The following is a 17,505-nucleotide window of genomic DNA, read 5'->3' on the forward strand; positions in this document are numbered from 1 at the left end:
CTAAGAGGGAGGAGTTGGAGGTCTGTCAGTTGAGATTGGGGAGAACACACTGAAGCCTGTCCAGATGCTCCATTTTATGATGTAATTGAGCATAAGTAGCTTCAACATGAACTTGTCATGCCACAATTTTGCTGAAATTATGTGCTCTTCGGGAACCTTGTCAAACCCATTCGTGAATATAGGGAGTTGTCAAAGCAAATGTGCTGGCTGGCTGGTTTAATGACCATTTTAGAATTTTATAACATTGGCACTTATGCAGGCTAAGATTATAAAAGTCATTAGATGATATGTTTGGATCATGTGTGGATTGCTTATGGGAACTGGGAAGCAATTTCCTCCTGCTCCTCACAAGGTGCTTAGAGCAGAAATGTAGAAACACAACTGAGAAATGCAGTTTTGAGCCAAAAGCTTGCCTGCTATTTCTTTGGGTGTTTGCAGCTCAGCAGCTCTCTTGGGAAGAAATAGCCTTGTTCAGGAACCCAGGGCAGCATTTCTCAGCTTAGGAGATATTTATTTTATTTTGAGGATTTTGATCCTGCAGAAAGAAACTTTTTTCTTTTTCCTTCATTTTTATTTACTTTTTTCCCCAGTTTTTTTCTTTCATGGAACAGATGGGATTTTCCCTGGATAGCCTGTTCACAGCCCTGGCTGCAGCAGAATGCCCTGGGCATTCTTTTAATCTTTCTCCGCCTCAGGTGTAGTCAGAGTACTAAACTAGATGAATAAATCAGCTTCCCTGATGTGTCAAATCCTGTGTTCCTAATGGCTCATTAAACAATTTCTAGCTGCCAGAATCAAGCAGCTTCCAAAACATATTGATTCTGCAAAAAGAAGTTATAGTACAGTCTGTCAGGTTGGGATTTTCCTTCTTTTTTTCTTCTCTCTGGCTGATTTCCATTTTTATTTGATGCTTTCAGATGCTGTGTGCATAGGGTTTTGGTTTTTTTGTTGTTGTTGTTCTTTTTGCTTTAAGTATTTTCTCATGTAGTAATTATCTTGTTTCAGAGTCTGAACATACATCATAAATACAGATTATCATCTGTGTCTTACTGTTTATTGATTTTGTAAGTTTGAAGGCTATTTGACAGCCTTTGACAGTTAAATCTTTAAAAAACCTAGGCAAACATTTATTTACCTCAGTGGTTGTTCTTTAGCTGGTTCTTTGCAAAAATGCTCTGCTAATGGTTTTCACATACTTGCTTGAGAAGTACCAGTGAGTAGAGCCCCCTCAATTTGCACTGGATGAAGAGCCTGGCTTTCAGCTTTAAAATTGTTTGTTCTTTTTCTTTTATTGCCAGATGGACCAAAAGAACTCCTCTTCTTTAACCAAAATGAATTATTGAAACTTTATTCATTATTTGCTTTCAGAGATTTTTATACTGCTTTTCTGAAATCCATTCTCCCATACATATTTCTTATAATTATATTTTATTGTCTTAGTTCTTCTGGAATCACAGATTAAATTATAAACACTACAGTCAAATACAAAGATATTTAAGCTGGTTGCTTCGATGAGCCTTGGCCTGTATCTGGCTCTCACCAGAATTTTTTAGGACCAAGTCAATCAAGGCCAAGTCAGTGAAGTGATCAAGTTGGTCAAGTCAATCATTTGTCAAGTTGGCACCCCTGACTGGAGAAAGACCTGACCATCCTCCAAGGCCTGCAAAACTCAACTCCCCTATTTCAAAAAAATGTTCATCAGACAGAACTCAGCTGAAGTGCAAACTGTTATGAATAGTCATTATATAAAATTATTATGAGAGTGTTTATTTTAAAATGTTCAGCTTGGTGATCTTTTATGATGGCCATTAGGACTGGTGAATAATACATACTATTCCCGCTTGTTTGTTCTTCAAGGTCTCTGGGATGCATTTTGTATGAGATGTGCTGTATGAACCATGCATTTACTGGACAGAATTTTTTGTCTGTTGTGTTAAAAATTGTTGAAGGTGAAACACCTTCTCTTCCTGACAGATATCCAAGCAAACTGAATGCTGTGCTATGCAGGTATGTTATTTTCTTGTTTAGCAGGTTTTTCAGTAAGTTTGGACAATTGATCAATTATTATATTTGGTTTTTAATGTTTCAGCATGTTAAGTAAGGATCCTGCATTGAGACCAGCAGCAGCAGAGATCCTAAAGTCCCCTTATATTGATGAACAATTACAGGTGTGTAAGTAAAAGCAATAGCTGTACACTTTGAGTATGTATTTTGCAGAAGCAAAATGCAGGCAAGGAAAACATGGTGAGAAAAAACAATTTGATAGCTCTTGATGGGAGCATTAATCCAGGGGACTTTCAGAGCTATAGTACAAATATGACTGAGGAAAGAAGCCTTCATCACTTGATATGCTGAATGTGTCCCCTCTTAAATATTATGAGCAATAAGAAAACCAGACATTTATGCATAAAAAAAATGTAGATCACTTGGGCGTGGGTATGTATCTCTCAACTATTCTTATTACTCATAGTTTTAATGAAAAGCAATGCCTTTTGCTCTTTTTGCCCAGGCTTCAGTGCCTCTATTATTTGACTTTCTGAGAAGGTGGGGAAGGAAACTGCTTGGTCAGTTTTTATATTAGGATGGTATTGGGTAATAGCTGAGGATTCTGAATAACTTTAACATCAAGTCTTGATACCCCTTCTGTTTTATTTCCCCACAGAAAATACAGTACAATTTCACAAACATGACTGTGAAAGACAAGGCACTTAACTGTCACAAAGAATCTGCTCCTATTTTTGGTGCTGTGTAAGTATTTCAAACAGTTTTATGGGCAGTAGTATATGAAATTACAGTGTTGCCAAATAATGTCATTAACTTGTGTCTGTCATCACTTATGTCAATCTCATAGTGCTTTATGTTTAGACAAATCTATTCCCTAGAAATACAAGAGCAACCACTCCCGTTAAGGAGATGCATAATTAAAGTTTAGGGAATAAAAAATGATTTGCAGATGAAATATTTTTATTATGTGACTGTGTAAATTGCACGTGCATGTGCATATGTTGATGTTAATTTAGTACCAGCTGGTATGTAAATGACATTTGTTCTGAAATTTTGGAGGTTTAAGCTGTCATTTTAGTTAGGTCATCATCATTTATCGTGCTGCTGTTTCTGTACCTCCTAAAAATTGAATGTGAAAGCTGTGTTTCCAAAATGGCACCAGACTAAAAGCATGCACACTTAAACTAATATTAAGCTAATGCCTCTGTAGGATATTGTTATTTTTGTCTTGTAACTTCAGTGAGAAATCAAGAGTAGTGATGTTTCTTGGCTCTTACAGCAGCAGTGTCTTCACACATGATCTCTCTCTTAGGCATTGAATATATATTGAATTAAATAATTGCATTAAATTACAATGCTGCAATGTTTAAAACAAATTCTAACATGGACATTTTCATTTTGCCTGTGTAAATTAGCTCTGCAGTTTCATGGCAACTCGCCCTCCCCTTTGCTCCCCATCCCTGAACTTTCTGTACAGGTTTTGTTCTGTTGGGAGCTAGCTGAAGTTTGTGATCCTGTGAGGAAGCAATGAACATCCATGTTTCTTGTTTCCTTTAAATAATTGTCAAGATTTTAACAGCTCTCTGATATTTGTTTTGAATTATTAGGTAACAGCAAAATAAGAATTGTTTTAATAAAGATTAAAACAATCCAGAACTGGCAGTGCCTTTGAGGCAATAGGACTTTGACCTCTGTTTTTGTGACCTCTGCTCTTGTACAGGACCCACAGTTTTGCAGCTGTGATCACTTTGCAGATGCTGCCAATTCTGCAGCTTGAAAGCCTCCCTTCAGGAGAGGTGACCATCTTCAGCTTTTCCAAGCAAAGTGTAGTTTGCTGTCAGTGGTAGGAAGAGAGTCAAGTACAGACAGTTGAAATCAGCATAGCAAAACCTTTTATACATCATTTCACACAGTTTAACTGCTGTCACTGTGTCTGTAGGCTCTCATCTCTACAAATTGTGTTTGGAGTTTGGAGTTTCTACTTGTCACTTCTATCCTTAATGTCTCTTGTTGACAGATGAGTCTCTGTTTTTTTGTGAGGACAAAGTTTTCCATTTTGGTACAAATAGGTACCTTTGGTATAAATAGTTCATTGAATTTGTAAGTCTTGATCTAAAATAAAATAATAAATATATATATTCAAGTAAATTCAATTAACTGTGAGAGGATTCCTTCCTTTTCAAATTACATATAGTTAACTACAGAGATGCTCATTGGAGATATACTGTAAATACTTTTGGGGCACTGAAATGTTTCCCAGATATTATGCCATGAATGTATGAATTATATCCATGTTAATATATTGTATTCATATTAATATAATTATATCCTTATTAATTATGAGATATAGTCAGTATTTAATGCTTGTTGAAAAATAGATTATGAAAATCTTCAAGAAACTTTTAATTCTTGCCTTTATCTTGTGAACACTATTTCAGATTCTCTATATGCACCAAAACCATTTTATCTGCTTTGGGGAAGCAGTATTGTTATTTGCAGAATGTCTATCCAGACTTCAAATATCCTCATGCTTCTAGAGGAGACTGATAAAACCACTTTGTATTTTTGTAAAATATGTACTGCATTCTATACCTGATCCATTGTCATTAGCTAGAATGTGTTGAGTCTCATTGCCTTTCAATTGGACACAATTTTCTGACAGAGCTAGCATGTGGAAAGGACATTTATACAAATCCCAGAATCTGTAAGTATACTCTTTCAGAAGCAAGTTTGTGGTTTCTGAGAGGAAGAGCAAGTAGTTCTAACTACAGACATCATGCTCTTATGCTATTGCTAGAAGAAAATAGAAAGTTTGCTTCTGTGCAGAGGTCCAGAGTTTCTATAAATCATGAAACAATGAATGTCAATTTATCTTGAAGTTTTAAAATTCAGGGCATTAATTAGAGAAAAAATCCCAGGAGAAGCCTTACTGTAACTTATCCTCACTTGTACTGCAGTGTGATTATTTTTGCCCAAGTCTTTGAAATATGCAAGAAGTCATAATCTTATAATGACTCTCATAGTACTTATGAGAGCATTAGCTGCCAGTATTGTCGCTGGTAAGTAAAATGCCTAATAATTCCTGCAATCCCAGATCTAAACAGGTAAGCAAAATGAACTAAAAATACATGAAAAATGACAGAGAGCAGAAAAGGGGAGGAGAAAAATATTAAACATAGTGAATTCCCCACATCTGCTGTCTTGCAGCAATACTCTAGTCCCAGTGAGTGTATCAATACTTGCTTATACTTGCTTGCTGTGGTGTTCTCCTCAACCATTACCACTTTGTGTTTACTTTTTTCTCACCAGGAATGCTTTCTGCCATGCGAAGCAAAAAGGTTGAGTCTAGTTTCTTCTAGTAAAGGCCTCTGATGGCTTATTTTAATCTATTCTCACTCAAGTAATAAATTTTAAATATTTAAGTACGTATAAGGCTGTACAGGTTCAGTTTCAACTTGAATGAAAAATTGCTTTTTTCCCCATGAGATTATTTTAATTTAAAATAGAGTTTTTTACAGGAGACAAGAAATATGTCTACATTATTCATACTTGAAGAGTTAGTTCCATTCTTATGAATAATTGAAGTCTTCTTGTCTTTGTCCTTAATCTTTCATATTTCACACTAATATTCTTATCTTTGCACTATTTGAAAAACATAATGAATATTCTCTGCTCATTTATTAAAATCCTGATTTCAAAATGATAGTCCAGAAGGAATGTTGCAATTTGTATGGTTACAAACCTGTCCTCTTAGATTATCAGAAGTGAATATATCTCATAAGAGCATAAACAGTAATTTGAAATGAATACTTGGTATTATAAATACATGGTATAATAGATATATATTGTGTAAGTGAAGGGAGACTGCCAAGGCATTTCAAACTAGGGTGTAATTTTTGTTTTAATTACTGTAGGATGTGAGATAAAAATCTGAGATTAGTATCCTTTTTCTGATAAAGGAATAATATTGCTCTCCTTGGTTGATAAATACAGCTGAAATAAGTAAGTTAATAATTCATGCTCAGCTTTCAGAGATGGTCTGTGGAGACCATTTTACCTGTGAACTCTTATTATTGATTTGGACCAGAAATTCAAGAGGAGAACATTAAATTATATCTGTCATTAAGGACACATAAATATTCTCATTTATTCCAGACAGCTTGTAACAATCAATGTAAAATGTACAAGCCATATTACAGCTCTCATTTAATGACTGCCTTTGTACTTGAATATGCCCAATAATGAAGCCTGACAGGGTAAATATTTCACTGTGCTTCAATATTTATTCTTTTAAGGAGATGAATCTGCCTTTTTCCATCCTCACCTGAAATGAATCACCCTCTTCACAAATCCAAGTTTAAATATTTCAATTTAAAGAGGCATTTGCTTTCCAAACCAAAGTCTATTTAGTCTGCTATAGTTCCAGAGACTTTCTAATTATTCCATTTGAAATGTCACTGTGTTTCAATATCCAGTCAAAATACTGACTATTTACATTTTTATATGAAGATGGGTTTGCTTGCATTCAATTTCAGGCAGAAGAAAGTTCATTTGCAAACTCTGCAGGAACTTTCTGAAGTTCAGAAAATGACACCGCGGGAACGAATGCGGCTGAGGAAGTTAAATGCTGCAGACGAGAGGGCAAAGAAGTTGAAGTAAGTTGTGCCCTAACCATGCAATTCTCCTCACCCAACAGTCTAATGGGAGAGTTAGAATTGTCAAGGTAGAAAGAAAAATAGTATGATTTTGTCACCCAAAATCCTCAAAGGCAGTGAGGATTTTGGGTGACAAAAAAATCACACTGATGTAGGAAGAAACTTAGAACATTAGCCCAAAACTGGTGCTTTGAGTACCATGGTTCTGGTTAAATAGATATGTGAGAGATTTTCAAATGTGTTACAGTAGGAGGCATTTTTTAAATGACTGTTGATGTTAAGAATTGCACAGTCTGAGGAGTCAGACATTTAGCTGCAATCCAGCTTTTGTCAATTGTTTTGGCCTCAGAGGTTTTCCAGAAGCAGTTAATAGCTCAGGGGATAGATAGTCTTGTCAAAGATCAAATGGGGATAATGGACATGTTGTAAAGTCTTTATGATTGATGGATTTTTTCATTAAGTGAGGCATAATAAAATGTTTTGGAAGAGACTAGGTACAGTTTCTGATGGAATATGAGAAACGACTGTTGGGGGTTTTTAAACAAAAACCAGAATATACTGCTTTGATGACACATTTGAAGCAAAGAACTAAGACCTTCATGTCCTTTTGGAAAGTATGCCTGAAGAACACTTGTGTCTGACTGGCATACATAAATTGATTCTCATTTAAAAAAACCCTCTCCTTGAACTGAAACCACTGTATAAAAAGCATTAAATTTGACACCTCTTCTGCATGGTGCTTTCAGTAATATGGAAAGCCAATTCTTGTACTAATATGAAATTTGTAAATAGGAAGTCTGTCTCTTTCGGTTTTTAAAAATTAATGGAAATCAGAAAATAATACTAATTGCAAGATTGTTCTAGTTTGGTTTTCAATTTCATTGCTTTCTTGATTTTGGTGTTTTCTGATGATATTTTAATATTTTTTCTTTCCCCCAAAACAGAAATGAAATATATTTGTTTTGTAATATGAAGGCAACATTAATATTCAGACCTTGTTCTCAGTCATGAATCTTTAAAATGGATCAACATTGAGCTCTAGATCATTATCAGCTGACTCTGGCTGAAAATGTTGGAAACAATAGAAAAATGATACCTTCTCAAACTGGAGATCTGCTTCCAGCAGTGCAAATCCAGAGATGGGTGGGAAGGGAATGTATTAATGGAAGTTGGAAAGACTGGTTAATGTAACACTTGTCCTGAGTGGCTCCACACAGAAACTCACAGTTACCAACTGGGCCCTAGAGGAAGTGTTCATCCCACAAATGTTGCATGCCTGTCTACAGCTGAAAGGTTCCTGCACTACCTGGTGGAATAAAACCAAAAGTATTTGGAAGAACTAGAAAAGACTGGGACTAGTAATTTACTCTTTCTTAATTACGTTATGCAAGTTGTGAAGGTAAAATATAATAGGGTTTGGAAATAAGGTGTGAAATCTCCTTTTGTGTTCATTATAAATCCTGAGTAGATGCCATGAATATTTGGCAACATGAAAATCTCAGTACAGAATTTGTTTTCCCATGTCTGCTTTTAGAAGATCCCTTTGTGCATGCCCTGATATCACATTCTAAATACAAGTGTTCTGTATTTACAGGCAGCTGGCAGAAGAAAAATACCAAGAAAATATCAAAAGAATGCAAGAATTCAGGTCCCGTAATTTTCAGCAGCTAAATGTCAATGTCCTTCATGTAAGTATGGGCTGTTGCTTTGGAGGTCTCATTTTTGTGCACCCAGTGTATTGCACTTTTCTGTTTCCCACATGGTTTCTTTAGCATTAGAGGCACAGGCCTGTTCTGAGACCAATAACTGGGAAGTGCATCAAAATCTGAACTGCTTAGCTGAACCAGTTGATCTGTTGAGGCAAAGTACATTCAATTATTCAGACATGATTCAACCAGCTCTCTATTCATTACACAGTTTTATTTTTTTCAGTTACCTTTTCTTAATTTGCCCTTAAGTCTAAATCTGCTCTCTGAAATGTTTTTACTGACTGTATCACATTGGAGTTCAAAATACATTTCTTTTCAAGACGTTTAGTTGTAATCCTTTAAACATTTTATATTTGGTGTGGCTGAGGGTTCTTTTCATTTGGCTAAGCATATTAGCACTTCAACTGGCTTTCTAGTAAGAATGAAGCCTTGGAATGTCTCCCAGAATAAGTTGTCCTTTGCTTTTAAGCAGTCTGCAACAGAAGATGAGCCAGTTCAATTCTAGCACCACATCCTATTGTAGAAAGAAAAGGGTCAGTTTTGAAATAGTTGGTGAATGCATCACAGAAATAATTTTTTGTGTGCTTGGTATTCTATATTTTCTTTTGTGTATCCTCTGGTTTCTGTCTTCCATTGTGTCTAGAAAAAAATATATATTAAACCTGCTTTTTCTTATGGCTGAGTCACTACTAATAATTTACAAAACTGTTAGGATTTTATTTTAGTATTTGCCTAATGCATGTTCCAGGAATTGTGCAGATCAGGGCAACCATTGTGTTATTATATTGCTGAAAGCTCTATTCCTGTTTCTCCATGCTCTTTCATAATTTGACTTAGGAATCTGCTGAGCAGACTTCAAAACACCTCATTCATTCTCAGCCAGCCACTATGGGCAACTATGTGTCCACAGGCCAGGATGAACCAAGAGGGAATGGGACAACTGAACTTGGCATGTCTGAACTTACAGACCATGGTAAGAATTCAAAATCTGATGTTAAAATGAAAATTCCTGTCAAGAAAGATTTGTCCCTTGTAGTTCATATGCAGTGGGGAAACTGCAGATAAAAAGTGGTCAGATTTGTAAAGTTGTCGAAAAAGGGCAAAGAGGGAAGGAAATTAATCTGGGTGAATGTATGTACAGCAGATGTATAGCAAGGTTACATGGCAGAAGGTCTGTTCTCCCAAAGATTGAGTGACCTGTGAGCAGAAATAGAGGTGAATGTACTCCCTCCAAAGGAGATGCTGAATTGGGAGGAAATAGCTTAAACCTTCCAGATATGAAATGATTTGCATTAGAAAAGCATTTCCTAAAACCCATCTTTCTAGTGAAAAAAGGAGTACAAGAATTCAAAGTGTTTGCACCTTTGGTACACTTTGATGTCCTTTTCTTTATCTTTAACAATGAGAGGAGCAGATGGAAACTCTTTAAAGTCTGCTTATCTATATTGTCCACAAATACTTAGCTATTGTCTAAAGAATATGAAGTACTATAAAACATGTATTTTTCTGTTATAGACAAAAAATAGTCAAGCTTTTTGAAAAGTGTCAGATTCGGGAAATCTTGTGGTCAATGAGGAGAATATTTTTAGGATGACATTTATATGGTTTTGTCTAAAATGTTCTGGAGTAGTGTCTTAGTCATATATTTAAAAATTATTGTGGGAGCACTATTATGGTGAAAGATTTTTAATCAGATTAAAATCTTGCAAATATGCATCAATATACTTTAAAGTATACTTTTAAAGTAGGAAGACTACTTTTCTCTAATAGCACTGCCTTTTAGTGTTGGTTTATGTGCATCTGTGAAAGTATTGGTCATTAAATTAATGGCATCAGAATCAGTTCGCTTTTGTGGTGGAGGTGTTTTGTGGTTTTTTAATAGCAAATGGCTATTTTTTTCTTTCAATGTACCCTCATTTGTGTCTGTGTGGTTGGCTTGCTGTTTCACAGCATGAGGAGAGATGACCTGTGTAGGAGAGAATCCAGCTTCTAGAAATACGTCCTGGGGGGAGGGTGAGGAAACATGCAAAGGGAGGACTGAGAGAAAGCAGCAAACGTGGGTGAGAGCTGGGCTGGGAGAAACACACAAAGACTCCTAAATAGAAACAGAACAACATGCTTGGAAGGAAAGAAACTGATTTTTCTGCCTTTAGAGGTCATTAAGCTTTTAAACTATAATGACAGGAATGAGATGCATTTGTATCTGTGATGCAAAAGCTGGGTCAGCCCATTGTACAAAACTGAATGCATGTTTAATTGCTTGTGCCAGAGTCTGTGATGGAGGAGTGGTGGGTTCATGACAAAAAAGAGTTGTGGATGAGCAAGAGAAATTACATGGTTTCTTTTCTTTGCTTTCTGAATACCTTGTTATTCCTGAAGCTGATGTCAAAGCTTGTTCTTATTCTATTCAGTATTCATGCTCTTCTTTTCTTTAAGCATTTCAGTGCAACCATGCATATCCTACATGCCTAATTATTAAGTTATTAATTGCACCTTTGCACTTGAAAATGTAGAAACTGTTCCAGCTATTGATTTTCCAACAGAATTTTGTTCTTGATCAATGGCTATACAAGAATAAAAGGAAAAAAAACTTACAGGAAGGCTATAAAATGGTTTTAGCAAGTTGTCTTACGTGTTAATTAATCTTGCTGACCCTTATTATGTTAGCAGAAGTTAGCCTGTGAGAACCAGACTAACAAGCTCCCTAGTTAAAACTAATCACTCAGAATATTTGGAAAGGAGAGAAAAGGCAGGAGCAAGTTTTAAATTACCAGGGCAGACCTAAAATATCATCTCAGGAAAAACTAATGACAACAGCTAGGGATAGTAGCCCAGACTCAGCAGGTGTGGGGGAAAGTTCAGAGTATCTGTGGCTCATAGCCTGCAATCCTAAAATTTGCAATATGAGCTAAAGAGAAGAGCAGGGTTTGGAGTATTGAAAGATCAAACTATTAAAGGATTAAGGAAAGAAATAAAGAATAAAACACCTTGCACTGCTCTTTCAGTGAAAATTATCTAAACCATTATTGAATCATAGTTGTATGTCATTGTGGAAGGTGTCAAATACAAAGCTTAAGGTTTAGCTTTAGCGAGTAGTTTTGAATACTGTGGCTTCTTGAGTCAGATTTAGTAGTGGTGGTTACACTTAACTGAAAGTCAGGAAAAACAAGGCAGTGTAGTTAGATAAACAAAACCCAATATGGCAGTTTGGGGTTTTGGACTTCACAGAGGACAAAATTTAGCAATGGCAAAGGCATTTAACTGCTATAGACTTCCCTGGGAAGTTTAAGCTTCTCTCCATGTTTATGTAATCAGCAATGATATTCTGAACATTTTTTTTTCTAACTCTTAACCTTGTGCATTTGAGAGACATTTTAAAGAGTTCTTTGAAATCACCTACAGCTGACCAATTTGTTAGTCTTCAAGCATATTTATTTTCTGGAATATGAAAGATGTCAGTGGACCCTGTGGTTTTGATGTGGAGATGAACTCATTGAACTACAGAAAAGCTTCCTCAATACTGTTTACAACTGGTACAAGTTCTTGAGAATCTTAAAAGAAATTATCAGATTGTTATTCCAAAAGAGAAATGTTGCAGGTAATGTAAATACTGTTTCTTTAGAATTTTTAAGATGAGTTGCCTTATTGCCTTGCAGCTTAACTACTTCTCTCCTCCTGTGCATAAATCTCTATAAACTTCTATACTGTTCATATGTTTTAACACTGGTCACTTTTAGCATAGCTGGACCTTCCATCCTTATTCTTTCCTTAAGATGCTTCCTAGCTCTTACCTCAGAATGTATAATAGATTTTTTTTGTTTTTAATGCCCTAAGTTTTGAACTCGCAACTCTGTTCTTTGAGTTTCCTCATTTTCCATTATTCCACTTCTCAGGGTCACCTAGTGTTTGTTCTTATATTATCCTGGTTCTGGGACTTGGTCTCTCCAGCTGGCATGCATACTAGTACAAAGGATTCTTTTGGTTTGGCTATTAATTTTCTCCACACTGCAGATTTTCAGAGAGGTGGGCAGGGTAGCATTACTTGCAATAGTGAAGATTTAAAAATGCCCTTTAGACTTCTATTTCTCTGAAGGTCCTATAATAAGTTTCTGAACAGTTTTGCATTTTTAACCATACTATCGAAAGTAAGCAAATATTCTCCTTATAAAAGACAGACAATGGAGTGGCTAAGAAGGATCTAGAATAAAATTACTTCTGTGATTACTGTTAGCCATATTAAGTAAATAACTGAAGCATGTTGATTGTATCATTGGAACAGTAAATGTTTTTACTGTATTGTTTCAGCTAGTTAGACCACTAACATGTTCCTTAGAAGACTAAACCTTTGTAAATAGAAGAAAATGAAAAGCATTTTAACTCATTTGCAAGTCTTTTATCTAATAGTTTTAATCTGCATTGAGTTTTTAAATTGGTTAATTTGAAAACAAAACTTAAATTATTTTTTGCTAATGAGATATTTATGGAAAGATAAATGTTTTATAGTTGTGTTTAATATTAGTTGAAAAATGTTGATATCTCTGTCTTATGTGTTCAGGAGTTTATGGAATTGTCATCATACAAATAATTTAATTCTATGGCAGACAGTGCAGTTAAGAATATATTGTACTACTAGGAACAGTTTTGGGTTACTATAGATATCTTTGTGTCTCTTCCATCTTCAGTTTCTCCAAGTACATGTAAGAGACAAAGGAACTGAAATAAGATTTGTATAGAGATAGTACACAGAAACACTGAGCCACCGTCAGTGTTGAATTCAAATATTTGTGTGTTGAACATATATGCATTTATGCATCTGTACACTTCATTTGTTTCCAATAAGCAGTGTAAAATGGAATAGCTAATGAATAGCATTAGGAATAGCTAATGGTTAATAACTGAATTCCCTTTATATTTTGATTTGGATGTTTTGTTTTCTGCTTCATTTCTCCAGTTCATTTTATTGATTAATTATTTCTGAATATTAAAAAGCATATTTTGCAGGTCATGGCAATGATGCAGGAACAAGCAATGCAGAATGTGTCAGGATAAACTTGTGCTTATGTTTCCTGTTCTTGCTGAGGGTTACCTACAAAGTAAATTATTCATCTTCTCTTGTTATCATCAAAAAGAAAAGCCACCTAGCAATAAATTGCTTAACATCACACACCCCCCTGTCTCTTAACCAATTTTTTGTAGAAGCTATCTCCATTTGGACTAGGACAGATAGGTCAATGTGTATTTTTCTGGAGATTATTGCATTTTCAGTGCATGTACTTATCTTTCAATAGTGGGTTTGTGAAAATACTGGTGAGGCAAATTATATTGTAGTGCTGGCAACCAGAGGTCAGTTCATCTAATAGAAAAAAACCCAACAAAGCTGTGAAAAAGAACTCTGCATATTAAACTGCTCATTTCCATTAATGATAATGACTGCAGCTGGAATAAAAGAATTCATTTTATAAAACATAAGCAAAATATTATCAACAAGATAATAGGACCATCCATGACCTACAACCCAGCCTGGCTGCTATGGATGAATGTGGTCAGTGTCTTCCTCTGCCAGTTAGAACAGGGCAGCTCCAGCTGGGCAGGTTCATCACATGTTTAATGTTTGATGATGTGGCCTCCTCCTAAAAAGCTACTGGAGCCATCACAAAAGTAATGCATTGCTTCCTAATATAGCATTATATTCTTCTTCATCTTCTAATGTATCTGATTGAGATTGTCATCCACTTTTCTGATTCAAAAAGAATAGCCAGAGAAGCAGATACCCCCTTTTCCAGAGAACTGGTTATCCACACTTTAGGCTGCAGAAAGTCATCTTTGCCCTAGATTTTCCACTGATAGACCACCTCAGCTTTTTTGTGTGTGCTACTACACACTGGGTTAGGTAATGGCAGATCTCTCACTGCATCATATTAATTATTTGAGTGCAGGTAGTTTCACCTTGGTTGCAATGTCTTCTAATGAAGCCAGATTTTACAGCATAGTTCCTCTCAATTCTTTGTACAGATATTGAATAAATTAAGAAACACCACTTATGGAGACTTCCTGTAAAGAATCCAGAGAAATCTGTATCAGACTGTGCATTGTACCCACCTATGTGGGAAAGTAGTGTGGAATATCTGAAATTTCTTAGTTTACTAGATAGAAAATCCTCTAGGTCGAGGAGCTCCGTCTTTGCAGCTGAAAATAGCATGAAGAGCAAGGCATAATCCTGTTATACAACAGTAATAGCTAAAGGTTCAGGGTTTCTGATTAAATTTCTACAGTAGAACTTGCCTTGAAATTGGCTACAAAATCATAAGCTGTATCTAAAAGTGCTTCAGGATAATTCAGTGCAATTCCAGATGCAACAAATCTGCCATGTCCTTATGATCATTGTTGATCCTCCTGGTTTGGATCAGCATTTACTGTTGAAAGATAAACTGGATGCAAAGATACCAAAGGCCCAGACCTTTTACAGGAACCATAAGGAGAGTTAAATTCCACAAGCCACACTCTAACAAGTATGAAAACTTAAAACTATGCACTAGCATTTGTGGCTAAAATTGCCACTTTATAGTCATATCAATCTCACAGCTGATGAGACATGCTAAACAAAGGTGGAGAGGATTTATTTTTTTTAAAAGGTATTCAAGAAATTATATATGTATCTGTATTTTTAAGGGCTTGTCTTTATTGTACCGCTTCATTGCCTGTAATGAAAGAAAGCCAAAGCAGAACAATAATGGACATAAGGGGCACTAATAAAATATTATATCCTGCATTTTTGGATTGCCAGCTGGGGCTTCTGTTGTGTTCACATCCATTTTTGTAAGACTCCCAACTCTTCATAAACTGCTACTGCAGTTAATAAACGTGTTTTTGTGTGGGAAGGGGTCAAGTTAAAAGAGGAGAATAGCTTCAGTTAAATACTTGTGGTATTTAAATTCTTTGTGCAGAAAAACAAAGTAACAAATTAAAGCCATATGAATAAAGGGATATATTATATGATCTCTCTGATCTCTATTATATTGTTTTTTTATTTCTGTATACTGCAAAGATTATAATTTGTTGAATTCATTACCTTAATATTTTGTAATACATTACACCTGGCAAACCCCTGATTTCATTACAGTTTCAAAATAGCTAAGTAAGTTACTGTAATTGTGTGCATTATTCCTGTGTCTCCATGGCTAGTTTTAAGTTATGGATACATTGCTTTGACTTTCAAGTGGGCAAAGTTCAGCTGGCCCTCAAATAGGAAATGTTCACAAATCATAAAATACTCTTCTTTTTTCCTAGCCTGTTTTTTTACAAACTGTGTTGAAGGATTTTCAAGGTAGTTTTGTAAATCTTGGAAGGTTAAAAACCTGTAATATTTCTGAGAAGATCTTCCAGCATCTTTGTACGCACACCTTTGTTTTGGTGCCTGTAAAATTGTACTTGTTCATACTCAGGGGTAACTGAGTAACACTCTTTAAGATGACCATACAAGTGATCACACTGCTCAAAGGCTTTAAGGAAAATCAAGTCTTGTCTTGTTTTTCAGTCTGGCAAGTAAAAACAAAGCACAATAGTACTTAGAATAAATGACATTAAGCACCTTTCTGCATTATTCTTGTTACATTATCATTTTTACATTATTCTTTGTAACCAGGAAATCTTGTCTCAATTAAGAGGACAGAATTGCTGTGAGTTCTGCTGTGGTTAACAATTGGTCTTCTCTTCCTTGTGGTTATCCTACTTCCAGGATCCTAAGGCTTATTCCCTGACTTGCAGCAATGATAGTGTAGGATGCTTGTGGGGAGAAACTTGCTGGTTTAGTTCTGGCATTTGCAGTTCCCAGTCCTACACTTGTCCTTGGAACATGGGGTGACAAACTCCTGAGACTCTTGCAGGATCTGAGGGTGTAGTGTGCTCCTCTGACCTCCTCATCTGTCTCTTGTTTTCATTGCTTGGTTTCACACTGAGCCCAACTTGTCCCAGATTCAATTAAAGCAATACTAAATCTGCTTTATTATAGCAAAATCAAGGTTTAATGAAGTTTGCCAGTTTTACCCAGAAAGTGAAAATTTAATCACTGCTTTTTTTCCTTTTTTATCATTGACTAAAGCATTATTGTTCTTATTTAAGAGGTTCTTCCCTTGAAGTATTGCATTTGGAGAGCAGGAGTTGAACTGTAGCCCAGAGCTCCTCAGGAAATCTTTTCCAAATCTATCTACTTTTCAACATGCCTAGCTACTAAAATATTTTCATAGCTTCACAAAAATTCATAGCTTGCTTCTTACAAGAAGACTTGCACTTGCAGATTCACAGAGGGAAGCTTGCAAGAGGGAAGTCTTTACACAGCAGTTATGTAAAAAACCCCAAACACTTTCAATGTGGGGACAGCAAATTATGTTACTGTACAGCTCCTGCTTTTTTCCTAATCTATTTTTTAGACTGGTTTATTTTGGCATTGATAAAGAGAGTCTTTTTCAAAACTCACCTTGGTCAATGACTAAAGTTAAAATTATTCTGTCCTGGTCTTTTTAAAAATGGCACAGGAATTCCCTTCACTCCTTCCAAAGTATTATGTTAAAAAACATTTATTAAACCCTCTGTGAATTTAGGAAGCAATTAGAAGCAAATGCGCTGAGATTGTGTTAGTCAAAAAAAAAATACTGCATGCTGGATTCTATACAGATCCTTCCAGATAATTTCAGTGTTTTAAATCTTTTTTAGAAAGATGCTAGTTTCTATTCCAAGTTGTCCTGCATGCAAAGCAGCATAGCTTTACACTGCAGATTAGACATGAGGTTAAACTGATGTAAAAAAAGATGCACCAGGATTTTGCTGCAAACAAAGCATCAGTGAATAGGATGGTGTTGAAAAACATTTTATAAGGACTCCCAGTTCAGCCCCAGTTGCAGTTTTATGGCTTATTTAACCAGCTAGAGGGCATTTCTGGGAGCTGAGACAAATTATATGGTGATGCAAGAAGCTGGAGCAATTCCAAGTGAGGAAGAATTTGCTCTGAAAGAAGCTGTAAGTGCTGAATTAGTTTGTCTATTCTGCCAGTTTAGCTTTCACTGCATGCGGCTGTCAGACAACTGGGTGGAGGGAATGAGAAGGTGACAGCAGTGAGGATCTTGGTTGAATTCTCCTGCTGT

The 17,505-nt window shown here is 35.7% G+C and overlaps 1 protein-coding gene across 3 annotated transcripts in view; it reads left to right on the forward strand.

Moving 5' to 3' along the window:
• Positions 1-17,505, forward strand: part of NEK11 (NIMA related kinase 11) — an 82,211-nt gene that overhangs the window by 31,934 nt on the left and 32,772 nt on the right. For 2 of the 3 annotated variants that reach the window (XM_054273469.1, XM_054273470.1), the window contains 6 exons: positions 1,858-2,007; positions 2,090-2,168; positions 2,663-2,748; positions 6,540-6,659; positions 8,254-8,347; positions 9,206-9,341. In XM_054273469.1, coding sequence (XP_054129444.1) covers positions 1,858-2,007; positions 2,090-2,168; positions 2,663-2,748; positions 6,540-6,659; positions 8,254-8,347; positions 9,206-9,341 — 665 coding nt within the window. The remainder of the gene's footprint in view (positions 1-1,857; positions 2,008-2,089; positions 2,169-2,662; positions 2,749-6,539; positions 6,660-8,253; positions 8,348-9,205; positions 9,342-17,505) is intronic. The other variant, XM_054273471.1, reaches the window with a different exon arrangement.

Source organism: Melozone crissalis, unplaced genomic scaffold, assembly GCF_028551555.1.
Source record: "Melozone crissalis strain CALT ecotype California unplaced genomic scaffold, PUWL_Pcris_2 ptg000016l_1, whole genome shotgun sequence".
NCBI classification, from domain to species: domain Eukaryota; kingdom Metazoa; phylum Chordata; class Aves; order Passeriformes; family Passerellidae; genus Melozone; species Melozone crissalis.